Source organism: Geotrypetes seraphini, chromosome 16 (assembly GCF_902459505.1).
Source record: "Geotrypetes seraphini chromosome 16, aGeoSer1.1, whole genome shotgun sequence".
NCBI classification, from domain to species: Eukaryota; Metazoa; Chordata; class Amphibia; order Gymnophiona; family Dermophiidae; genus Geotrypetes; species Geotrypetes seraphini.
In genome coordinates, this window is record NC_047099.1 from 21,194,294 (window position 1) to 21,221,653 (window position 27,360).

General features: G+C 45.2%; 1 protein-coding gene across 3 annotated transcripts in view; it reads right to left on the minus strand.

The window, feature by feature from the left end:
- Window positions 1–18,384, minus strand: part of GAL3ST4 (galactose-3-O-sulfotransferase 4) — a 109,990-nt gene extending 91,606 nt beyond the window's left edge. For 2 of the 3 annotated variants that reach the window (XM_033925339.1, XM_033925333.1), the window contains exons 1-2: window positions 18,038–18,384; window positions 11,430–11,639 (exon numbers count right to left, since the gene is read on the minus strand). In XM_033925339.1, the coding sequence (XP_033781230.1) occupies window positions 11,430–11,467 (38 nt within the window). In that variant the 5' untranslated portion in view covers window positions 11,468–11,639; window positions 18,038–18,384. The remainder of the gene's footprint in view (window positions 1–11,429; window positions 11,640–18,037) is intronic. The other variant, XM_033925336.1, reaches the window with a different exon arrangement.
- Window positions 18,385–27,360: the final 8,976 nt, after the last annotated feature.

Consider the following 27,360-nt stretch of genomic DNA (forward strand, 5'->3'; position numbering starts at 1 on the left):
TAATGGAGGGTTCCAATCCCCCCATCCCCCCCAAAGGCAGCGCGAAGAGTATGAAGTAAACTGGGGGGGTTCCCCACTCACACACCGCGTCGGAGCTCTTTCAAAGTTACTTTTTAGGCGGCGCGCTGGTGTCTTGCGCCGAATTGTCGGCACTGCAATGTCGGCGCGCTGAAGTCTTGCGCGCAAATGACTATGAACCAGGCAGTATTGGCTTAACCATCAAACAAACTAAGCAGTTGCCCTGGGTGATAACCTCTAGGAAGTGTAACGTTTATTGTGAGCTTCTATACCACGGGTACAAGTGGATCCATTTTTCATTCCGTCAAACATTACAAAGACTATGGGACACTCAATGAAGTTCCAGGGAAATACTTTTAAAACGAATAGGAGGACATATTTTTCACTCAGTTAAGCTCTGGAACACGTTGACAGAGGTTGTGGTAAGAGCGGATAGCATAGCTGGTTTTAAGAAAGGTTTGGACAATTTCCTGGAGGAAAAGTCCATAGTCTGTTATTAAGAAAGACATAGGGGAAGGCACCGCTTGCCCTGGATCGGTAGCATGGAATGTTGTTACTCTTTGGTCTAGGGACCTGGATTGGCCACCATGAGAACGGGCTACTGGGCTTGATGGACTATTGGCCTGGCCTAGTAAGGCTATTCTTATGTTCTTATTAGTAATTCAGAGTGGTTTGCATGAGCTTCTGTAAAGGTGTTACAATACAGAGTTATAAAGAGCTTCTGTGAAGTGTTACAATACATGAGCTGTATACAGAGTTACAGGGGCTTCTGTAGCAGTGTTATAATTCAGAGTAATTCTATAGAGTATGTGTTAACATTTACATGCCAGTTATAAAGGATAAACGATTCAAATAATGAAAATATGTGTGCATATATGTGCATAAAAGCTAAAATTCTACCTAAGCACACCTATTTTACACAATGCATATTTTAGGTAGGCATACACCTAGGTGGAGTCTGAGTAGAGCATGGGCGGGACTCACACTTATGCACATAATTTATAGAATACTAGGGGCTCCTTTTCCAAAGGTGCACTTGCGTTTTTAGCACACGCACCGGATTAGTGCGCGCTCCCCGAAAAACTACCGCCTGCTCAAGAGGAGGCAGTAGCGGCTAGCACGCACGGCAATTTATCGCACGCTATTCCGTGCGTTAAGGCCCTAACGCACCTTTGTAAAAGGAGCCCTATACGTTAGGTGTATATATAGGTGCACAGTTACAGAATTACTCCCACTATGTACTTATTATGTGTGAAACATAGAATGCTAATGTCCTTTTATGTATTTTTACAAGTATGTTCTGGGAGGAACGATGTGGTGGTGATCATTAGTACAGTGGTGCCTCACACAACAAACTTAATTGGTTCCAGGAGCAAGTTTGTTATGCGAAAAGTTCGTTATGTGAAACGCGTTTTCCCATAACAATACATGTTAAAAAAAATAATTCGTTCTGTAGCATAAAATATGCTAAGATGACATAAAAAAAGATAAATTTTTTGTTATTATTTTTATTTAGATACATCTAAAAACATAATTGTTTTTTAAAACAACACACATTTTTTAAATTTAAAGACAGACTAAGTAGAGTCTAATTTTACAGTGAGAGAGGGCAGAGTCTCAGCGGCAAAAACTGGGACTTAACTGTTCATTTTTTTTTTTTTTCCTAGCATCGGGGAAGCGGCGAGAGTAGCTCCGCCCCCCCCCAACGCATCAGCAGTAGGCGCCGGGCCCCTGCGAGCCGACGGTCCGCCACTGCACAGGGAGCCAGGCGGAGAGAGGGCAGTTAAGCGCGGTGCCTGCGCGGAAGGATGCAGCTCGGGCGACTTCGTTGTGTGAAACGAAGTTCGTTGTAGGAAGCAAGACATGAAGTTCGTTGTGCGCAGCGTTCGCTGTGCGAGGCGTTCGTTATGCGAGGCACCACTGTACTTAGTTTAATCACATTCTAGAGGAGGAGGAATATTAAGAGTTTGAAAATTAATTGAAGGGAATGTGTAGAATGATGGATTTGTAAGAGATTGACGAACGGGAGGGGCTTTTCCCTTTTAATCTAGCATCAAGTGGCATCATGTGACATCCGTGCATGCGTGGCCTTCCTCTGTGCCCGACGCGATTTGATGAGACTTTTCAATACCCGGACAAAGTGCCGGTTTTGTAAAGCCATCTGGACCCGCGGACGTGTCCCCAAAAGGGAAATCCTGATGTCTGGTAACCCTAGGCCAGTGAGGTAAATGCTCTGATGACACGGGGACAAATTTTTCCCCGTCCCCGCAGGAACTCAATTTCCCTGTCCCGTCCCCGCAAGTTTTGTCCCCGTCCCTGTCCTTGGAAGCTGAGCCTTACAAATCTTGAACACTTATGATTTTAACGGTGTTTGAGGCTTGTGCAGATGAGGACAGAACTTTCAGGAATGGGGCAGGGACAGTAAAAGAACTCGCTGGGATGGGACGGGAAAACGAATTCCCATGGGGATGGGGAAAAATTTGTCCCCATGTCCCTCATAGTAATTCTAGGAGTGTCAGAGCAGTTACATGGCACAGCTCATGGTAGAAACCTCTACCATAGTTTTGTACAAGTCAGCATATGTTAGTTACCACATCCTCAAGCAACTGAATTATGTACTGCAGGGAAAGAAACTGGCTAGGATTAGTTTTTGGTCTGATGGTCATTAGTTTCATGGACAGTCCTCTTGATTTAGCTTCATTTGATTGTTTAAACAGCCAGGACTCGATGACTGTTGCGTTCCACTCATGACTTTTTAAAACTTCTACCATATTTCCTCTCAAGTTATTTTTCTGCAGGCTGAAGAGCCCTGATCTGTTTATCCTCTCTTCATAAGGGAAGTGTCCCATCCCCTCTATCCTTTTTGTCACCCTCCTCTGAACATTTTCTAGTTTAATTATATCCTTTTTCAGATAAGATGATCAGACTTGCACACAGAGATCTATATAGAGGCTCAATGAAATTCTCTGTTTTATTCTCCATCCTTTTCAGATAATCCCTAAAGTCTATTTGCTTTTTTAGCAGTTAAGGTTCACTGGGCTGAAACTTTCAGTGTGACTGGGTGACTCCATGATTTTTTTCTTAGCTCAAGTCAGAATCTGGCATTCTTTCTACCTGTGGCTGGGATTATATTTCCCCAAGAATATAAGATACTGGGTCCATCAAGCCCAGTATCCTGTTTCCAACAGTGGCCAAGTCAGGTCCCAAGCACCTGAGAAGCAACATTCTGGAGCTGAGATTGTGATGCTATATTGCTTCATTCTACCAATGCCTAAGAGCCAACCTCATAAGTGATGTCACAATAGCTTGATTGTCCTATACTTGGCTCACATAAGAATATAATAACTGCCATACTGGGACAGACTGAAGTTCTATCAAGCCCAGTATCCTGTTTCCAACAGTGGCCAACCCAGGTCCCAAGTACCTAGCTAGATCCCAAGTAGTAAAACAGATTTTATGCTCCTTATCCTAGGAATATCCTATTTTATCCTGCTTATCCTAGGAATATCATACTACATCCAACTAACTTCCTTTCTTCCAACCCCTGTCATCTCTTTGCCATGCTGAACTCACTTCTCAAAGTGCCCCCACCTCTGAATCCTCCTTCTCTCTCTCCCCAGACTATGGCCGATTACTTCCATAACAAGGTTCACAAGATTGCCCTTGAATTCACTACAAAGTCATATCCTTCTCCCCTACCCACCATTCACTCTCCTGAACTTCAAACTCACACCACCCCTTCATTCTTCACCAAACAATTCAGGAAGCTCCTCTTGCCTGATCTCACCCTTTTGTCTCTTCGTCAACTACTGCTAACTTTTCTTCCTTCTCTGAAATCATATAGGATGAAACTACACAACCTCTGTCTTCAGCCAAGCCTACTACATGCCCCTCAGACCCCATTTACTGTTATCCCTCCCATCTGCCATATTCTCAACCTATCTGTTTCCACTGCAACTGTTCCCGCTGCCTTCAAATATGGGGTGGTTAAGCCTCACTGGACCCCACCTGCCCGTCCAACTATTACCCTGTCTCCCTTCTTCCATTCCTATCCAAGCTACTCAAGCGTGCTGTTCTCAGTCGCTGCCTGGACTTCCTTTCAACTCAACAGATTCTTGATCCTCTACAATCTGGCTTTCACCCCCAACACTCCACAGAGACTGCCCTCACCAAAGTCTGCAGTGACTTTTCATGGCCAGATCTAAGGGCCTTTATTCAATCCTCATCCTTCTTGACCTGTCTTCTGCCTTTGATACTGTTAATCACAGCTTATTCCTTGATACACTGTCCTCGCTTGGATTCTGTGAATCTGTCCTCTCCTGGTTTTGCCTCCTACCTGTCCAGTCGCACCTTTAGTGTATGTGTTGGGGGATCCTCTTCTGTTACTACCCTGCTAATGGTTGGTGTACCCTAGGGTTCTGTGTTAGGACTTCTTCTCTCTACACCTCTTCCCTTGGTGCCCTGATCTCCTCCGGCTTCCGGTATCACCTATATGCTGATAACTCCCAGATCTACCTCTCTACACCCAAAATGTCACCTAAAGTCCAAGAAAAAGTCTCTGCCCATTTGGCTGACATTGCTGCCTAGATGTCCTGCCATCATCTGAAACTAAACATGCCCAAGACTGAGCTGCTCCTCTTTCCTCCTAAACCCTCTGCTCCTCCTCCTCCTCCATTCTCCATCTCAGTAAATAATACTGTCATCGTTCCATTCTCCTCTGCTCACAACTGTGGAGTCTTCTTCGATTCCAACCTCTCATTTTCTGTGCATATCCAACAAACTGCTAAGGCCTGTTGCTTCTATCTGTACAGCATCACCAAAACTCACCCCTTCCTCCCTGAGCACACTACCCGGACCCTTGTTGACACTCTCGTAACCTCACACTTAGATTATTGTGATCTACTTCTAACTGGTCTCCCGCAGTGCCGCCTCCTCTCCCCCCTGCAATATGTGCAAAACTCTACTGCATGACTCATCTTCTACACTAATGTCACCCCTCTCCTTAAATCACTTCACTGGCTCCCTACCTGCTCCTATTGCTGACCTACAAGTGTGGGTTTAAAAAAATAATAATTTATATTCTGCATATCATATAATTCTATGCAGATTACAAATTATTCAGGTATTCAAACATTTTTTCCCTAACTGTCCCGGTGGGCTTCCACTCTATCTAATGTACCTGGGGCAATGGGGATTAAGTGACTTGCCCAGGGTCACAAGAAACAGTATGGGACTTAAACCCACAACCTTAGGGTGCAGGGGCTATAGCTCTAACCACTGCACCACACACTCCCATGTTCTTTGTGTTGTCCCTCAATATCTCTCCTCTCTTCTTATACACCTCCCAGAGAACTCCGTTCCTCAGATAAGCTACTCTTAGCTGTACCCTTCTCCTACACTGACAATTCTAGACTTTGTTCCTTTTATATAGCTGCCCCCTATTCCTGGAATAAATTACCTGAGTTTGTCCACCAAGCCCCTTCACTTGTTTAAAAGCAGACCGAAACTCACCTTTTTGATATAGCCTTCAATCCATAACCTGTCACGTTGGCCACCCTCCAGTTTTCCGGTACTATGCTGGATTTTAAAGAAAAATTGCTAGCAATAGCTTTGCAAGCTCATTTCTCAATTCTATCAGCACTCTGGGATGTATACCATCCGGTTCAGGCAATTTGCTACTGTTCAGTTTGTCAAATTGACCCATTACATCATCCAGTGTTAGAGATTTGTATGAGTTTCTCCTGATTCTTCAGATTTGAATACCATTTCTGGCACCAGCAACTCCCACACATCTTCCTCAGTGAAGACCGAAGCAAACAAATGTGCAGCGGCCTCAAAAAAAGCGAGCAGAATGTTGGGCATTATCAAAAAAGGTATCACTACCAGAACGAAGGAAGTTATCCTGCCACTGTATCGAGCAATGGTGCGCCCACATCTGGAATACTGCGTCCAATACTGTTCGCCATACCTCAAGAAGGACATGGCAATACTCGAGAGGGTCCAGAGGAGGGCAACGAGGATGATAAAGGGTATGGAGAACCTTTCATATGCCGAACGGTTAGACAGACTGGGGCTCTTTACCCTGGAGAAGCGGAGACTGAAAGGGGACATGATAGAGACTTATAAAATCATGAAAGGCATAGAGAAGGTGGAGAGGGACAGATTCTTTAGACTAGCAGGGACAACTAAAACAAGAGGTCATTCAGAAAAACTGAGAGGAGACAGATTCATAACGAATGCAAGGAGGTTCTTCTTCACTCAGAGGGTGGTGGACACCTGGAACGCGCTCCCTGGAGAGGTGATAAGACAGAGTACAATTCTGGGGTTCAAAAAGGGACTGGATGACTTCCTGGAAGCGAAGGGGATTACAGGGTACAGATAGAGGTTTACCTTACAGGACATTGAGCAAATAGGGTATGGATATTTTAGGTTAGGTAGGGAACACTTTCAGGTCATGGACCTGGGGGGCCGCCGCGGGAGCGGACTGCCGGGCACGATGGACCCCTGGTCTGACCCGGCAGAGGCAATGCTTATGTTCTTATGTTAATTCATTTCATCTCTCCGCTATGGCCTTGTCTTCCCTGAGAGCCCCTTTTATCCCTCAGACGTCTAGCTGTCCAACCAATTCTCTTCCCAGCTTCTTGTTTTAATATACCTAAAAAAGTTTTACTGTATGTTTTTGCTTCCAGGGCAAAGTTCTTTTCAAGGTCTCTGTTCGCCTTCTTTATTAGCACCTTGCATTTGACTTGACATGCCTTGTGCTGTTTACAATTATTTTCAGTCAGATTCTTCTACTTTCTGAAGGATTCTAGCTCTAATAGCTTTCTTCAACTCACTCAATAACCATGCTGGCTGACGTTTGGTCTTATAAGCACATAAGCATTGCCTCTGCCGAGTCAGACCATAGGTTTTTTTTTTTTTTTTAATTCAATTTTCTATACCGTTCTCCCAGGGGAGCTCAGAACGGTTTACATGCATTTATTCAGGTACTCAAGCAGTTTTCCCTCTCTGTCCCGGTGGGCTCACAATCTATCTAACGTACCATCTGCTCCAACTGTGCATATTCCATTATTTTGCTCCACTAAATCTGCCATGTATTTATTTATTTTATTTAAATATATATTAACCACGCTCAGTGGCATAGTAGTGAGGTTAAGAGGCGCCTGGTGCCGTGTCATGTCCTCCCCGCCCTTGTCTTCACCCCTGCTCCTTCCCCGATCCCGCCTGCCGTTCATGCCCCCCCCCCCTCCTTTTCTTTCTTTCCCTTCCCTTCCCCTGTACCTACAGTTGAAATTGGTCCTCACAGGGGTCAACAAGGTGCTCCTCACAACCCCGTCGGCTCTTCCTCTGACATCACTTCCTATGCACGACACCCAGAAGTGACATCAGTAGGAGAGCCGACGGGGTTGCAAAGAGCGCGTTGTCGACCACCGCGAACAACTTCTTCAATTAGAGGTATGGGGAAGTGAAGGGGGGGCACACACGTGGAGAGGAGGAATGGGAAGAGGCAGGGGGCGGACAGGATGAGGGGTGTTGGTGCCCCCACCAACATGACGTACGGGGTGGTCTACCCCTCTCTTACTATGCCACGACCACACTATTCAATAGTTCTAGGCTCGGTCAGTAAAACAAAACTTACTACACAAAACAAAAGTAAATACATAGTGGATCTTCTGTGCTCCAGCAAGAGAAAATGGTTTTCCTGGCCAAGACCAGCACTAGGTTAATAAATTGTTTATCCCCTTCAGATTCCATCTTAACCTCTCTCTTGTCACCTAGGACAAGAAGGGTAGCCTTCAGTGGAACTGACTGATCTGATGAACATCCAGCCTCCTCGCCAAAAGCTGTGAATAGGGGGACAGTGCAAAAACATATGTATAAAGAGTCCTAATCAGCATAGCATCACTTATGGCATGGGGAACCTGCTAGAGCTTCCTCCTCTATAACATTACCAAAATCCGTCCTCTTCTCTCTGAACACACAACCAAAAGCCTTGTCCACGCTCTCATCATCTCACACTTAGACTACTGCAACGTACTTCTCTCGAGCCTCCCGCGCACCTGTCTCTCGGCTCTTCCATCTGTTCAAAATGCTGCTGCGCGACTCATATTCCGTGAGAGCCGCTATTCTCACATTACCCCTCTCCTCAAATCACTTCATTGGCTCCCCGTCCATTTCCGAATACAGTTTAAACTCCTCTTGCTGACCTACAAGTGCATTCGCTCTGAAACCCCCCGATATCTCTCCTCACTCATCTCCCCCTATGCTCCCCCTCCCCCCCCATGATCTCCGCTCATCGGGCAAGCCCCTCTTATCTGTACCCTTCTCTTCCACTGTCAACTCCAGACTCCGTCCCTTCTTTCTTGCGGCGCCGTATGCCTGGAACAGACTGCCTGAATCAATACATCGTGCTCCGTCCCTGGCAGTGTTCAAACCCCAGCTAAAGGCCCACTTTTTGGAAACTGCTTTCAACTCTTAACTCCCCTTCGCTACTGTCAGATACCTATACCCGCTATAACCCCCCCAACCCTGAAATGTCCTGTCTAAATTAGATTGTAAGCTCTTCTGAGCAGGGACTGTCTATTGAATGCTAAAATATACAGCGCTGCATATGCCTTTCAGCATTTTAGAAATAATAAATAGTAGTAGTAGCCATCCTGATCCCCTTAATTTGGTTCACATAGCTTGCCTCTATTTCTGACACCAATAGTCTACTGTACCCTGTACTTGGTCTTTGCACAACATATACCACTGGCAGATAGAATTTCACCCAATTCGTCTGCCCATCATTGAGCACCTAAACTCTATGTCTGGTTTTATTTGCTGCTCGTCCCAATTCAATGATTGGATATTGAAATGACTTAAGGTACACACAGAGGGGCAACATTGAGCCTGCAGTGGTTGGTGATTTTTTTCAATGCTGTATGTGATGAGAATTACCTTTTTTCCTAGAAAAATAAACCACTGACACAACAGGTTTGTTTTAAACAGGAAAAAGGATAGACCCACAGAGAGACAAGGGGTTCAGGCAGAAGCCTGCCTCTTGAAATCTGCTTTGAAGTGCCGTCTATTTTAGCGAACAGATGTCCTCTTGGCTTTTAGCTTAAGTCTCCCCTTCACGTGGGAGAAAACCATGAATCTATATTAAGTCATTCTTGAAGTAGAAGGGTCCTTCTGTAAGGACTTGAGTGCTAATTTAGACAAGCTGTGATTAACACCACTGGGGCAAACTGTTCGCTCCTCCCTGGACAGGCAGGCCTCACAGGATTGTGTAAGGACCTTCCATCCAGAGTCTCACTGAACTAGACAGGCTCCAGACAAACGAGGCCAGATTGAGACATCCGGAATCTACTTCCATTGAAAGCAATGGAAGTAACAGGACCCCTGAAACGCTCCCTTTCCATGTCCATTTCAAAATACCATCCGCTAGGCCTCGCTGCCCCCTCCTCCACCCTCCTCTCTCTATAATCTGGAAACTGGTCCATAAATAAATTAAGAAATCTCGCAGGCAGAAATGGCCCTGTGGCAATTGTCCGATATAAATGTTTCATGAGCTACTGAACGCAGGAGATTTGGAGTGTGCTTCTTGGGAAGGGGGCAGGGTAGGCTCTATAGCATATGCTTGGCTTTCAGAACTCTTTATTACTCCTCTGCTTTAGTGTGGCCACATTATTTATTTAAAAACATCTTTATTCCACTTATTGATTTTATTAGGTAGACTATTGAACAATAGAAATGTTAAAATTATTGTTTGGGCAAGTTTACACTTTGCAAGGAAGGCCCTTCGGTCTCATTGCTGAGCACGTCGACATTCTCCACCCCGCACCCTGCTTTCTGTATCAGTAGTTGCTTTTTAGTGAAGGTGTAAACCGGTGTCTCGCAAACTTTTTTTTAGCTCTGGCACACTAAACGGAGCAAATGTTTTTCGCGGCACATTGTAATTGAAATTATACCTCTGTACATGTTCATCAGCATGAGCAGCTGGTCGCACCGTCCTCGGCTCCCTTCTGATGTCATGTCCTGGTTCCGTGACAGGAAGTGATATCATCGAAACATAGAAACGTGATGACAGATAAAGGCCAAATGGCCCATCCAGTCTGCCATCCACAGTAACCATTATCTCTTCCTCTCTCTAAGAGATCCCACCTGACTATAAGATCATAACATACAACCACCTCCAAGTCCCGCTCTTCTATCGTGCACTTAAGTTTCACTTAAGTTTCTTGATATACCGCTTTTAAATGCAAAGTGGTTTGCAATTATACAGAAATAAAAAAATATTTTTAAACTATAAAAATGATAGGAAACAGACGTACATGAACAGTACAGACATAACATGGTACATAAGGGTAAGTGGGAAGGATACATGGCATGAAATAAAAAGAAAGGGGTAAAGGGAGTCTTTAATATTAGGCCAATTTTCTGAGTCTCATGAGTGGTAAGTCCTAGGAATAGATCTCATAAGAGAAATGTTTGAAGGCTAGATTTAAAGTTGTTGAGGTTAGTTTCTTGCCTCAGGGTCAAAGGTAGGGCGTCCCACAATGGGGGGGGGGGGGGGGCGGAAGCTACTGAAAAGATTGTTTTGCGTGTTGTATCATAAAACAACTGATGGACGGAAGGAACGGCAAGAAGATATTGTTGAGAAGAACGTAGTGACCACTGAGATTCGTAGCGGATAAGCAATCTGCCCATGAATGAGGGAATATGGCTAGATTGAACTTTGAAAACAAGAAGAAGAGTTTTGAAAGTAATCCTGTGGGAAATAGGTAACCAGCGAGCTTTTTTTAAAGAGAGGGGTTACACATGATCGAATTTCTTAGCGTTAAAGATGATTTTTATGGCAGTATTTTGAATAACTTGCAGTCTCCTAATCTCTTTTTGAGTAATGCCCTGATAAAGGGAGTTATAGTAGTCAAGGGTTGATATTACCAATGAATGAGTAAGAAAGTTAATTGAATTAGAGTTAAGTAGTGACGAGAGAGATCTTAAGTTCTTCACCCCCTTCAGAAGAGAGCTGAGGCTGGCGCAAGCAGCAGGTGAAAATTCTGCTTGTGTTGGTGAACATTTACAGAGGTATGCCAGGGGGTGGGGATGAGGAGAAGTGTCAATACCGGTGGTGACAGATTCTTGTGTACATAATGTACATAACGTACATGTCATCCATTCTAAGATATATTTATTTTGTGAATTATTTCTTGTGAGGGGAATTTTAAAAATAAATTCTGGAATCTCTCATGGCACACCCAAAATCTCTTCATGGCACACCACCGTGTCAAAGCACATAGTTTGCGAGACACTGGTGTAAACCATGGGTAACGCAGGTATGACGGCCTTCCATGTAGACATTTACGAATCTATACCAGATGAAAGAACAGAATTCTCCTAAATAGGTGATTTGGTAAATCGGTTACCTTAAGAATTCGGAACACCAAAACCTGATAGATTTCATTGAGGCAGGGCTTCCTTTCACACTCGATTCCTCTGTATGGCTGTCTTGATTAATCCAAAAGAAAATTGTGTGACACAGCTGAACCAGAGTTCCAGTCTGACTGCGCGAGATGGCCCAGATTCGATGGGACAAAATCACAGCTCCTCACCATTCATTGCAGCTTTCCCAAGAGCTAAACCAGAAAGACAGAGACCAGAGATCAATACTTAAACAAATGGATTTATGTAGGGTCATCAGTCAACATGTTCTCTTTATAGAGGGCTATACGGGTGCCTGGAGGGATTTCCAAAATCCGGCAGTTTGTAAGTCCCCGAGCTCGGGGCCATGTCCGGAAGATGTCTGAACATGCATGATTTTGACGCACTGACATCACGCACTTGTGCGTGACATCATCACGTCAATGTCCACGCAAGCACGCGGCCCCAAACTCAGGGAAGTAGACACAAGGTTTGTGTGGGGGCATGGCTGGGGGTGGAATGGTTGTGGGACTGGGGCAGAACAGGGCCGGGTCTTTTTTTTAAAAAGGAAATCTGGCAACCCTAGATTTATGGTCACCAATGCAGGCCTTGATTCTATAAACGTGACATTTATAGAATCAGGACCTGCAGCGAAGAACTTGGCACCCATGTGAACTCCGGCGCTCTCTCTGATGCCACTTCCTCTCAGAAGTAACGTCAGAGAAAGCGCCAAAGCTGACGTGGGCAGCAAGTTCCTCATTTTTGTGCCAAAGTTAAAAAGGTATGGGGAAGGGGCGCAGGTGTGCGCATACGGCAGGGGAGGAGTGGGAAGGGGGTCGGAGAGGAGGAAGAGGGGGTGCCGGCACCCCAAGGAAGACTGTGCCCAGGTCGGAGCACCCCCTTACTACGTCGCTGATGTTGGGTTCTGTACAGTGGTATAGTAAGGAGGGGGGAGTGGTCCGCCCCGGGCATGGTCTTCCTAAGGGCGCAGCACCCCTCCTTCTCTCTGCCCCCCCGCTCCTCTCCTTGCCGCACGCATGTGCCCCTTGTCTTCCCCTGTACTTTCTTTACTTCCCTGGCACGTCAGCATCAGCGCTTTCTCTGACATCACTTCTGAGAGGGAGCTGACACCAACGTGGGCATGCTACTTAAGCTGGAGAAGTTAAAAATGGATGGGGAAAGGGAAGCAACGCCACTGGTTCTGTAGATAAAAACCCCCTCTGAATGGAACTGATCCTTGGGTAGCATTTGGAAGCTATATAGTTGTGAGAAGAACCCCGGATTTACAGGACCGTGTCAGATAAGTGACCTCTAGTGCACCTTTAACCTAGTTGTGAGTGTTTCAACTATGCTGCAAGGTTTGGTTGGACAGGTTGAAGTGTTTTTTTATGCCAATGACTGATTTCATAACAGCACTATACTACCTATGTATATGACTGTCACTTTATTCTGAGGCTTTTTTCTCCACCTGCTACCGTTGCAGAGAGATTGTTATTCGCTCTTGGTGTAGTTTTTTAAATCCTTTTCAACAGTAAAGTAAAGTTAGTATAATTTATGCATACAGCTCCCCCTCCCGATTCGCAGTTTCCCCAATCGCTAATTCGGTTATTTGTGATTTTTTTTTGCTCCTTGATTTTAATTCGGAAACGCTGCCCCGGACATCCCCCGGACCTTTCCTGGTGGTCTAGCGGCGACGCAGGGCAGAAGCAATCTTCCTACGCTCCTGCCCCGTGCAGAGCCGTCATCAAAATTGCGGCCTGAGTTCCTCGAAAAGGAGCACATGGGTGAAATCCAGACATCTGGTAACCCTATCCTTGGGTTCAGTTAGATATTGGATATTCTTTAGGTTCTTCTGTTTGCTTAAATATTGGTTATCCAGAGGTGTCCAACCTTTTGGCTTCCCTGGGCCGCATTGGCCGTAAAAAAATTTTCTGGGGTCGCACAAACGCGCAAATGCTTTAGCAAGACAGAGGAGGGAGCCGGCAAGACGGTAAACACCCGGGGGTGGCAGAGGAAAACACTGCATCACACTCGACCGGGGCCAGACAAAATACTTCACGGGGCCGCAGTTTGGACACCCTTGCCTTAAGGGATACTTTGGTTCATTGGGGCGGTAAAGGATCCAGTCGGTTCATAGTTCTACATGGGTAACGGAGTTTGCTGTTTGTTCAACTGTCTATTTTTGCCAAAAGGGAGGGAAGTGGGATACTATAAAAGTGTTAGCAGCTATTGTATACAAAATGGAACACTTGAAACTTTCTATGTACCTATTTATTGTTTGCAGTGTGCCATTGTTAACTATGGACTGGAAATTAGCAAATATCACACCCATCTTTAAGAAGGGATCAAGGGAAACTACAGACCGGTGAGCTTGACTTCGGTTCCGGGAAAGATGATGGAACACTGGTTAAGGACACAATCTGTGAACACATAGAAAACAATGGACAACTGAAGGCGAGCCAGCATGGCTTCTGCAAGGGAAGGTCGTGCCTCACGAACCTACTGTACTTCTTTGAGGGAATAAACAGCCAGATGGATAAAGGGGAATCCATAGACATCATTTACCTTGACTTCCAAAAAGCCTTTGACAAGGTACCTCACGAACGACTCCTTAAGAATCTGTGGAGCCACGGGGTGCAAGAGGATGTCCACAGATGGATCAAGCACTGGCTGGCAGGCAGGAAACAGAGGGTTGGAGTAAAGGGCCATTACTCAGACTGGCAATGGGTCACGAGCGGAGTTCCACAGGGGTCGGTGCTGGGATCGTTCCTGTTCAATATATTTATTAACGACCTGGAGACGGGGACGAAATGTGAGGTTATTAAATTTGCTGATGACACCAAACTCTGCAGCAGGGTTAGAACCACGGAAGACTGTGAAGACCTGCAAAGGGACCTAACGAGACTGGAAGAGTGGGCAAAAAAGTGGCAAATGAGTTTCAACATAGAGAAATGCAAGGTCATGCATGTAGGGAAAAAGAACCGGATGTTCAGCTACAAAATGGGGGGATCATTGCTAGAGGTGAGCAACCTTGAAAGAGACCTGGGGGTGATGGTGGACACAACATTGAAAGCATCGGCACAGTGTGCGACAGCCTCAAAGAAAGCGAACAGAATGTTGGGTATTATTAAAAAGGGTATCACAACCAGGACAAGGGAAGTCATCATGCCGCTGTATCGTGCAATGGTGCGCCCACATCTGGAATACTGTGTCTAGTACTGGTCGCCGTACCTCAAGAAGGACATGGCAGAACTTGAGGGGGTCCAGAGAAGAGCGACTAAACTGATAAAAGGTATGGAAAACTTTTCATAAGCTGACAGGTTGAAAATGCTGGGGCTGTTCTCCCTAGAGAAGAGGAGACTTAGAGGAGACATGATAGAAACCTTCAAAATCCTGAAGGGCATAGAGAAGGTAGACAGGGACAGATTCTTCAGACTGTGGGGAACCACAAGTACAAAGGGGCACTCGGAGAAATTGAAAGGGGACAGGTTTAGAACAAATGCTAGGAAGTTCTTTTTTACCCAGAGGGTGGTGGACACATGGAATGCGCTTCCGGAGGCTGTGATAGGCCAGAGCACAGTACAGGGGTTCAAGGAAGGTTTAGATAGGTTCCTAAAGGATAAGGGGATTGAGGGGTACAGATAGAAACAGAGGTAGGTTAGAGAAATGGTCAGGAACCACTTCACAGGTCATAGACCTGATGGGCCGCCGCGGGAGCGGACCGCTGGGCGTGATGGACCTCTGGTCTGACCCAGTGAAGGCAACTTCTTATGTTCTTATGTGTTCGCAATAAAAAGCATTTACAGCAGACCCTCAATAATTGTGGGGGTTAGGGGTACAGCCGGCCCGTGAATAGGGAAAATCGCAAATAATTTTGGGGTCGGCTCTGACCCACCCCCGCCTCCCTCTTGGTGGTTTAGCGGCGACGTGGGGCAGGAGCAATCTTCCTACGCTACTGCGCCGTGCAGAGCCATCATCAAAATGACTGCCGTGAGTTCTCGTTGTACATCGAAACGGAGAAAGGCAGTCCCTGCTCAAGGGAGCTTACAATCCAGTCAAGACAAACTGGACTAGAAGGTGCATCAATACACAGTACTCAAGTGGGGAAATTACATCTCTCTCACCTTCTGGTTACTTTTTTTTTATCTCTCTCATGATTTTTTTTCTATCCCAGTCCCTTACCTTTATCTGTCTCCTTCTTCTTCCCATTATGTTTATTCTCTCTCCTCTATTTCTCCCATCTTCTTTCAGGGCTAGATTCACTATACTTACCTTAGCGATCCGATCCGTGGCCAAGTCTTCCTGGGCGACCCATTCACCAACGCTCTTCATGTAAATGAGGCGATCGGAGGCACGCCCTACAGCGACTGCACGGATTCCTGCTGAGCGATCCGGACGCATGCGCAGACCATCTTCTTTCCCTGTAGATAGTCTGCGCATTCTCTTGTTTGTGGGGCAGGAAGAGTGGGAGGGTCCGCCTCTAGCACGGATAAGGGTGAAATAGGAGGATCTTCAGCCTCATCTGGTGCTCATTGGTCAGAATTTCCCAGGGGCAGGAAGAGGAGTAATGTTTGTCCTGCACACAACGGGGCTGAAGGTCGGGGTGGATGAATGTAACTTGCTTTTTGCTTTTTTTTTGTTGCAATTTTTGGGCTTTTACTCACGAGCCCGTGGTTTTAACCCGCGGGTTTAAAGTGGAGATGCGCTGCAGCATGTTCTGGAACAGAATAGAACATGCCGTAGTGCAGCCCCGCTTTAAACCCACAGGTTAAAACCATGGGCTTGCACTGCAGGGAATGGCGATCCCCGGCGGCAGCAGCCTCTTCCAATTCGCTGACTCAGACACCAGGGATCCCCCCCCACCTTCCTCTTCCTCTTCGGAGCCCCTGATGGCAGCGATCGGTCAAGCAGCTGTTCTTCCAGTAGCCATTAGTGTGGGTGAGCAGGAGAGTCGGCAGGGACGTGAACGATTGGTCCTCGGCAGTCACTTGTTTTTTGATCGGCCAGCCCAGTCGGTGTTCCTGATTTTTTTTTTTTTTGTGAATCGCTGCCTTTCTACATTTGCATGCCATTCCCCCTCATTTGCATGCGCAGATCGGATCTGGAGTAAGGTTAGTGAATCGGGTTGGGGGTCGCAAACGGGTCAGGACTTGATCAGTGTCCTTAGTGAATCTAGCCCTCAGTTTTTCCTGTGTCTCCCTCCCCTTACCTTTTTAATCTACTACACATAATGTTCAATAGTGCTGCCAGACGTACTCAGCAATGTACATTAAACACGTAAGAGACAGTCCCTGCTTGGCAGAGTTTACCACCTAATTTGAATCAAAACATACAGGACAAATAAGGGATTAGGGACTTGCTTACAGTGGGAATGATTAAAACAGACATGGGTACTTTACAAGTAAGTAGGAGTTAGGAATTAAAATCTCCCTCTCCTTTTGTGTTTTGTTTCCCATTCCCTTAATTTTATCCAATCACCCCCTTCAAACTTTCACTCCTTTAGACTTTTCTCTCTCCTCCATGTCCTTACCGTTTAGTAATCTGTCTATTCTCTCTCTCCCATTACCTTTTCTCTGTTATTTCTATTTCTTTCTTCTTTTCTCTGTGTTGCTCTGCTTACCTTTTTAATTTCTATCTTTCCTTTTGTGTTTTCTCTCAGTTCCATCTCTGTCTGTTCTCTCTTCCTCTGCCTACATTCATTTATCTCCCTGCTTTCCCATTTTTACTCTTCCAAGTTCCAAGTTTCCAAGTTTATTAGTTTTTAATATCCCGACCATAAAGCAAATGTCTGGCCGGTTAACAATGTTTTGTAAAGGCTAAAAAATTTATAAAATGAAGTGAACGTAAATGACATAGACTAGACAAACTGGAAAGTGAGGAAAGGAGGGGAAGGAGGGGAGAAATTACATAATTTAGTAAGGAAAGAGAAGATGGGGAGGGGATAGAACATGAAGGATAGGGAGCTTTGTTGAGGCAAATACTTACTCGCGGTAAGAAGCAGAAAAAAAGAGAGAAAAAGAAAAAAAAAGAAGAAGAAGATTTGGGAGAAACAGGAGAGTGATTTAGGTTCATTCGAAAGCATCTTCCCCTCTCTCTGTCTCTTTGCCTTTCTCCTTTAGCTTGCATCTTCCTCTGCCTCCTTATTCCCTTCTATGTCCCTCTTCCCTTTCCGTCCCTTGTAAGATTTCTCAGTTTTTCCTTTCCCTACTGGTAGTGAAACAGGATCTGTCATTCAAAAGTTGGGCTTGAGAAAAGAGAAGAAGCCGATCTGTTCCTGGGCACTGGAGCATATCCTGCAGGAATATCATGGCACCATAACCATGCCCAGGTGTGACTCAGGAGTCTGGGAAGGGGGTCAATGTTAATGAATGCCAGGTGCTTCTTTCCCAACCTCTCTCTCCCCCATATCCATGAAGACTGGAAACTATAGAATGAGCTCCCGGCATAACACTAACCCCTGTCGCTTCCCCCATGTCAAAAGTACAGATCTTGGCCAATGATTGAGATCTTTACAAACACATTCAGTAAGAACTGCCATACTAGGTCAGAGCAAAGTTGCAATTTTGTCTCCCCTCTTCCCCCCCCCCCCCCTTCTCTCACCAAAGTTGCTCACCTGAGGGGCTGGAGGAATGTTGCAAATTACAACTCTTTTGTCTCCATTTTCAAGGTCTTTTGAAGTTTCCAGACAAGCAGCACTCTTCCAGAGCTGAGGACTGTGAAATATTTAAGTTCCAGACGGGTCCTCCCTACTTCCCCGAATCTCCTCCCACTTCTCTCTTTGTTCCTCCTCCTTTCCTTCTCTTGTCTTTTCTCTTGCACTCTGCCTCTGTTCCCTTGTTTATACCCCCTTGCATCATTTTCTTCCCTCTTTTGCATGCGCTTTCCCCTTCTCATGCTTCTCTTCCCCCTCTCTTCTGTTCTTGAATCCACATACTGTGCTCTAGGGCTGGGATATTACATCTGTCCCTGGATTCCTTCATAACAAAAAGTCAATTGACTGAGAGCTCTGCACTATGATGTACCCCAGGAGACTGCACTAAAGGGCTGGGCAGCAGGAGGAGAGAGTGGAAAGATGGCTAGAAGGAGGAGACTGGAAGAGTGAAAGAATCCAAATGCCTTCCATCACATCCCGCTTCTTAAGAGGACCGTGTTTTTTATGTGCTCATTGTGACAGTTAGCCCATGCCCTGTGTAAATCCATTGCCCCAGTTCCTCTAGAAAAGGCAGGACTGGAAGCATAGGTTTCTAATATTTCCACATGATTGGGGTGTGCCAAATGCAATACAAACAGCCCCAGTGATTAGTACTGAGAGCCTGGGGGACTGGGTTTGACTCCTACTGCGGCTCCTTGGGACCCCACCCAAGTCATCTAGGGTTGCCCCAGGTATCAAACTTAGATTGTGTGCCCTCTAGAGACAGAAAAAGTAGCTGCATATAGTATATGCAAACTGCTTTGATTGTACTCACAGAAAGGCAGCATATCAAATCCACAACCATTTATCCTTTCCTGGCTCAGTGAAGGAGCTTGCTCAATATTGGGGATGTTCCTATGACAAAGAGAATGGGCTTCGATATACCTCTTTTCTGTGGCTACAATCAAAGCAACTTGCATATTTTGTAATTTAGACCACTGGTTCCCAACCTTGTCCTGGAGGACCACCAAGCCAATCGGGTTTTCAGACTAGCTCTAATGAATATGCATGAGAGAGATTTGCATATAATAGAAGTGAGAGGCATGCAAATCTGCTCCATGCATATTCATTAGGGCTATCCTGAAAACCTGATTGGCCTGGTGGTCCTCCAGGACAGGGTTGGGAACCACTGATTTAGACAATGGAGGGTTAAGTGACTTTCTCGGGGGCACAGACAGCTGCAATAGGAACTGAACCCAGTATGCAACCAACGAGTGTTCTGAGCCTCTGTCTAGCAGCTTCTCTGGGCATTCCAAGCCTCATTCTGGCACTCCAACTGCTTCTGTCTGTACATTCCATTTTAGAGCTCCAATTGCCTCTCAGTGTATTCCAAGCCTCATTCTGGAGATACAAGAGATTTTAGCTACATTCCCTGTGGGAATCCCATGACAACAATTGCCATACACGCAGGAATCCCGCAAGTTCTGCAGGATCCCCACAATCTCCATTCCTGTGCAATCGTCTACTTAAGATCTGTCTCCTTTGTGTGAAACCACCTTAGAGTCAGAGACAACAAATGGACAAAGGACCCAGAGCTTGGGTGAGATAGCCAGTCCACACTCTCTTCTCTTTACTCTGCACCTGCCTTCATGCCCTGACATGGGTGAACGTTTTCCACAGCAGCTGCCCCTTACTGTACCAGTGCAAAAAATATATATAAGGCAGAGCCTGTAATAATGGGGAGCTCATCTCCCATTTCTAGTCCATTTATAGCTCTGTGCATTTGTTATATGGGGAAGGGGTAAAATGCGGATCTAAACCCACACGTCCTTAAAAGTTTCAAGTTTTATTAAAATTTGATAAAACGCTAATCACAAATTCTAAGCGTTTGACAATTAAAATATTAAAAAGGGGAACAATCAACATATTCATTAATGACAAGACATAACTTACATGAAAACAATAAGATTTTAGGGGGAAATACAATTTTAAAAGAAAAAAAGAGTACAATTAAGGTTAAAAACAAGAGGAAAGTGGGAGAGATCATTTTAATGTTAAGGTAGAGTAATACAGAATTTGGCAAAAATGGATCCAGAGATCATCTAGCATTCATATGCATCTTTAAATAGGAAGCTTTTAAGGTCTCCCTTAAATTTATCTAATTTTTGTTCAGACCTTAAATGTGATGGTAGCGAGATGAGGATCACGTGATGCTGTGAGCTGAACGGCTGCACGTTCGTTCGGCTCCGGAGCCCTGCACTTTCTACCGCTGAATTTTAAGCACGGGCGCAAGTAGTTTTGACCCCCATTGCCAGCGGAACTAGTGCCACTTGTATGGACAGGTTTCTGGCATACTCGACAGCTCAAATGGCCTCAAAATCGGCAAAGAAAGACCAGGAGAAGGTGCGGCCCGGCGAAGACAAAATGGCGGCCGCGCCTCGTGCGGATGCTCCGGCGCCGACATTTTCCCCTGAAATGTTAACAGAGCTGCAACAAGTGATCTTGCAGGCATTGGGGCCGCGCATGGAAACTATCTCCACACAGTTGACTAAATTGGAATTTTTATTAGAAGACAACGCGAAGCGCGTGACGGAGTTGGAGACGCGGGTTTCGGCGGTGGAAGATGGGGCTATAGCGCTGGACTCCACAGTGTCCACCCTGACAACTCAGCTCCGCTTCTGTCAAGACAAAATTGAAGATTTGGAGAATAGGTCTCGCCGTGGAAACCTGCGCTTCATCGGCTTACCTGAGACTATTGCGGACTCGGTGCTCCTTTCGGTGGTGGAGTCCTGGCTGGCAAGTGAGCTCCTTATGCCATCTTCTTTGGGCCCTGCTTGTTTCGAGCGGGTACATAGAGTGGGCCCTCGAGCAGGAACTGACCAGCGACCCAGAGTAGTAATTGGCAAGCTTCATAATTACAGACATAAAGTAGAGCTGCTGTGTGTGTTTCGAGCCAAGAGAGAACCCCTGACATATGAATCTTTACCGGTGCGCATAGGCCAGGACTACTCTGCAGCGCTGACTGAAAAACGTAAAGTTTTCCATCCTCTATGCTCAAAGCTTGTGGAACAAAAAAGACGGTTTATGTTTCTTTATCCTACAGTCCTAAAAATTCATCAAAATGGAAAGTGGCATGTCTTTGACTCTGCCGACTCAGCGGGAGAGTTTATTAATCGTCCTGAGTCTAATTCTGGTGATACCTGATTAACATGATTTACTTTTTCTGCATAGCTGGTATTGGGGGGTTTACTATTCATGATTGCAATTTGAAAGTTGTCTGTGCATTTCTTCTGACATATTTCAAAGAAGGCAGTGCTCTGATAGCCTCTCTGGTGTGATCTGCTTTCCTAGAACCTGGAGGGTTTTAGGTTAGTGCAGGATTTAGTTGGGTGGGGGGGCTGGAGGGGACGGGGATAGAGGGGGGTTGGGGGTAAGTTGGGCAGGAACGAGGGGGTTGGGGGTTTGGGTTTGGGGATGTGGGACCATATGATCACTACTATGTTAATCCTTCCAGTGTAGTTTCTGAGTTATTTGTATATCAACCTCTCTCTCTCTTACATTCATGGTTTGTTTACTTTTTAGTTTTCCTCGGTACGGCTGGGAGCCGGGGGGAACATGTATGAGACATTGGGCAATGTACTGCTTTCTGGTTTATCCATGAGTCCTCCCACCTTTCGTATCTTATCCTGGAATATGGGTGGGATTACTTCCCCTGTAAAGAGAAGTAAAATTCTTCAGCGTCTTCAGCATCATAAAGCTGACCTGGATTGTCTTCAGGAGACCAGACTTACGGATATCGAACACGCTAAGCTCTTGAGAAGTTGGGTAGGACAGGTTTTCTATACCTCCTCCTCTAATAAGAAAGCAGGAGTGGTGCTGTTGATCAGAAAGGGATTTCCGGGAAAAGTGGAACAAATCTACCGGGACGCTTTGGGGAGGACTTTACTCTGTAAGGTTACTATGTCAGGATCAACATTTAACTTGTTAATGACTTATGCTCCCAACCAATATGACCACTCATTTTTTACCAAACTGGCAGGGGTAGGTATTCGTGATCCTACTAATCCTTTGATACTGCTGGGAGACTTGAACCAGGTGATAGACCCTACCTTGGATAGAACGGGCCCGGGCCCATCTCAGTCATTTGGTCCCACTAAGGGTATACCCTATTTGTGTGACACTTTAGACCTTATTGACCCTTGGCGTGTACTGCACACTACGGAACGAGTCTACACGCATCAGTCTCGTGCACATCAAACGTTTTCCCACATAGATTACATTTTGACGTCGTCTGCTTATTTACCTAAGATACAGGCTTCAGAGGTGGGTCCTCTTTCTGTGTCTGATCACTGTCCTATTTGGATTGACATTTTGAGTGGTACGGACTCTGTGCCTGGGGGAACCTGGAGATTTCCATCCTACTTATTTAAAAATTTGAATTTTCAGAAATATCTTACACAGAAATGGGACGACTATGTGACATTCAATTCTCAACATCAAGATCAACCCTTATTATTTTGGGAGGCAGCTAAGTCTGTTCTTAGGGGGGATATTATCTCATACGTTAGCGCGCATAGAAACCGTATCTCCCAGGGAATTTTACATTTAGAACGTGAATACCAACGTCACAAACGTGCTCATATTGCACATCCATCTCCGCAGTCTCAAGAGACCATGGTGGCAGTGCAGACCGCCTTGAATACTTTACTACATGAACGCACCCTACATTATTTTCATTATTGTAAGTTTAAATTTTACAGATTTGGGAATAGAGCTGGGCGTCTGTTGGCTAATTTGACCAAACCTCACCGTCCGAATCGTCACATTTCCCGTATTCTACTCAGCTCAGGTAAGGAACTTACCACCACGCCTGATATCGTGGATAGTTTTCTACAGTACTATAGGGACGGCTGGGGAGGGCCCGAGGTGGAGGATTATCTGATGGATGCAGATTAACGTCCCCAGATCGATTATTTTTGCACCGTCCCATTCAGGGTAAGGAACTGCAGAGAGCAGTGAAACAGCTTAAAGGAGGCACTTCACCAGGTCCTGACGGATTTTCTCCGGAGTTTTACAAACTATTTTTTCCTTCCCTTTGTGGTCCTCTGGAGGCATACTATAATGCGGCCCTGGAGGGTGGGTCTTTTCCCTTAGGGGCCAACCAGGCATTCATTACGTTAATACCTAAACTGGGTAAACTTGAGATGGACATTGAATCCTATCGACCCATATCCTTAATCAATGTAGATATCAAAATATTAGATAAAATATTGGCTAATAGATTGGCTACTTTGCTGCCCAATTTGATAGTATCGGAACAAGTGGGATTTGTACAACATCGGCATTCGGTACTCAATGTCCGCAGATTACTTACGGCACTACAGCGCTCTCGGGATTCTGCACATCAGGGGATATTGGTGGGATTAGATGCAGCCGAGGCCTTTGACCAAGTTAATTGGGAGTACCTTTTTAATGTGCTTACTTATATGGGTTTTACTGGGTGGTTCCTTGACATGCTTCACCTGCTATATAATGATCCCACGGCTTGTATTTTGGTTAATGGTACACGTTCTCCTGTATTTCAGATAGCGCGTGGGACGCATCAGGGCAGCCCGCTTTCCCTGCTGCTTTTCCTGCTGTATTTGGACCCCTTCCTGCGTACAATAATGCGGGATGATGTCTTACAGGGCTTGCCTGAGGGGGATTCCCAATTACGAGTGTTAGCTTATGCTGACTATCTTTTATTAACTTTGGGGTCTCCTACAATTTCTCTCCCCAGGGCATTGGAATTGTTGGATGAATTTAGTATGTACTCGGGAATGGTGTTGAACAAATCAAAGTCTATGGTATTGCCATTGACCCCGGAGGTGCAGACGCAATGGCAGGGAACCTTTCCTCTAGTATGGGCGCCGGGTCACCTTACATATTTGGGTATTGTTATTTCTCCTGACCCTACTAAACTGTACACCCTTAACATAGACCCTCTGGTTCTTACTACAGTTCAAAAATTGGAGAATTGGAGGGTCTACCCGCTTTCTTTAATGGGTAAAATAGCATTGTATAACATGGTGCTGGTGCCTCAATGGCTTTATGTATTTCAAATGATCCCTGTTTTACTATCTGCTCGCCAAGATAAATTACTTGGGAAATGTTTACAAAAGTTTTTGTGGAATGGGAAGAGAGCTCGTTTATCCTTGTCTCATTTGGCACGCCCTCGGGATCGAGGAGGCTTTGGTCTCCGCAATCTTCGCTTACTGTCTCAGGCGTGTCAGATGAGACATTTGAACGACTGGTTCAGAGGCACTGGACATTTTTCGGCCTCCAATCAGGAACTTTTACTTTGTGCTCCTTACCATTTTAGTTATTTGCTTCACGCTCCTCATTTGCCAAAGAAAACTTCCTCCGCACGGGATCTCTTCCTACTGCCCTTGAGACGTCTCTGGAAGTTATTATGTCATCAACTTCGGATCCCGTTCCAGGTGACCCCTTATTTACCTTTGAGGGGTAATGGTGCATTTACAGCGGGATTGGACCCAGTGTCTTCCGAGGTGTGGAATTTACAAACTAATCAATATGTGTTTCAACTGGTCCATTCTTCAGGTTCTCTTAAGACGTTTGAGGAACTTCAACGCGACCATGGCTGGAGACCCACAGACTGGCTTTCCTACCTTCAACTTTCCTCTTACGTGAGCTCCTTGCCGCGTGACTCCATCACCGAATGCCGTATAGAGTCCCTATCGGAGGCGTTGAGCTTGACGGCTCAGGTACAGATTCCGTTGCGATTTCATCATCAACATCTTCAGGAACATTTGGGCGAGCCATCCTATGAATCTAGTGCTTTCAAATGGTGTTGTTGGGGAAGAAGGCGATTTTGCTCTGCTGGATTTCTACTGAGTCCCCGACACTTTCTCATTGGCGCACTTTGATGATTCACCAAGCCTCTATGGAGAGGCTATGTTTTTCTTCTTTGGATTCATTACAGGGACGTTTATTTTGTCTTTGCTGGACACCATTTTGGGACACTTTGACGCTTAGAGCTCGTAGCCATTTATTGAATGTATGAGATAATATGTAGGGACTGCACTGGAATGGACTTTGTGTTTTTTCCTTTTGTTCAGGTTGAGGTTGGGGTATGGGGAAAGGGAGTGGGTGTGGGGAGGGGGGGGAAGCTCTGGAATATGGTGAAGTTGGGCTGTGTTTTGGTACTCACTTTATTCTGTTGTACACCTTGCACAATTGCGTGTTTGTATTTTTTTGTAAAAAGCAATAAAATATATATTAAAAAAAAAAAATAAATGCGATGGTAGCGAATTCCAAATTGTAGGGACTATAACTGCCAATGAAGAAGCCCAGCGAGTATTAATGATTTTTAAAGATGGGACATGAAGAAGGCGTTGAGATGCTGATCTCAAAGTTCTCAAAGGATCATGGGAAATAAGGAATTTATGAATAAAAGCAGGTTCCTTGGTGTTCATGGTTTTAAAGGAGATTAAAGCAATTTTGTAGGTAATTTGATGGTGGATTGGTAACCAGTGTGCACTTTTTAGCAAAGGGGTAACATGGCCAAATTTCTTCTTGTGCATTATAATTTTTATGGCAGTGTTTTGTATTAATTGTAAATGTCGGATGTCTTTTTGACAGACACCTTTTTATAAAGAATTACAATAATCAAGCTTGAAAATAATAAGGGAATGTATTAAAATGTTAAGTGATTGGGGATCAAGAATGTTAGCTAAGGATCTGATCATTCTGAGTTTCCAAAAGCAATTCTTAACAACTGCACTAATCTGAAGGCGATAGGATAGTTTATTGTCGATCATTGCTCCAAGGATTTTAATGGAGTTGACAGGGTTTATCGGTGTGCGATTGATAGTAATATGTCCGTGCCACTTTTTTATTTTCAAACAGAAAAGCAACCGTGGAATAACAACAAAGTATGTAGAACCTGAATACAAAATAAACTAATCCAGCACCCCACCACTTTTAGTCTCAGTCTAGGTTATGGCTCTGACAGACCTTAATGGCACTTTAGCTCTGACAGACCCTAACGCTTTTCCCTCCCTATGCTGAGACTAAAAGTGGGAAAACTTTTGCCCTGAGGTCCATGCCACTTTTAGTCTCAGCATAGGGAGAGAAAAGCATTAGGATCCGTCAGAGCTAAAGTATCATAGAGGTCTGTCAGAGCCATAACCTATGCTGAGACTAAAAGTGGCACGGACCTCAGATTTTTAAGGATGTGCGGGTTTAGATCCGTGAGGCCCATATTTTACCCCTTCCCTGTTATATGTAGTCTCATCTCTTTTCTCTTTTTCCCTGGGTTTCTTTGCTTGCTTTCCAGGTGTCAGGCACAGCTCAGGGAATCTCAGTTGGGCTGAAGTTTGAAATTAAAGGGCAGCCTTTTTTCCTCCAAATGTTTGCTTCTTTTCCTATGGTTGGGATGTGTTCCATCTGGCTGGAATCGCTTACGTGCGTGCGGATACAAGCAGGCACAAGTGTAAGCAGGGCTGGTTCGGCTTACGTGTGTGCGGATACAAGCAGGCACGATGTAAGCAGGGGTCAGCTTGCGTGCTCACAAGACATGTGCGCACAATGCAAGCAACACAGAACCTCGTGCGCCGGATCCAAACCGTGGACGCACAATTCATGAGGGTCCAGTGCATTCATCCTTCTCCTGCATCCCAGTCATTTCTTTTGATGATTCAGGCATCTTCAAGGTGATGAGTAGAAAAGTTGTAATGGAGAGCTGTAGAAAAACCGACCGATGGGAACGGGCGGAAACTAAAGACTGGAGATTAGGGGGAAGCAGGGGGAAATGGGTAGGGCTCGGGCATGCCCAGTGGGGAAAAAACAACAACATTTCTCTGAGTTATTGGAGAGCTTATCCGCAAATTGGGAGCTGTTGGGACAACACCCATATGTGGCTGACTATCCTGCTGTCCACGGAGAACCTACGTTACAGGTAAGTAACTACACTTTTCCTCCAAATGTTTGCTTCTTTTCCTATGGTTTGGAATGCCTTCCATCTGGCTGGAATCAAATTGTTTGGAAGTTGGAAAGAAACTAAAAAAAAGTTGGTTGTTTCAACGGGGTTTTTTTTTTTAGAGCTGAAGTGACTTGCGCTGGTCTTGAGTGAGATGTTCTGTTTTAAATGTTGCTGATAAATGTTTATTTTCTGTGCTGTTTTTATTCATGTATTCTATGAGTATTTTATATTTTCCATAGAAAGTTCTACTTTGCACTGGCTTACCAACTAAAGTGAAACATAAATTCACTCTATATTAAATGAAAGTTTATTTTTCTGTGCA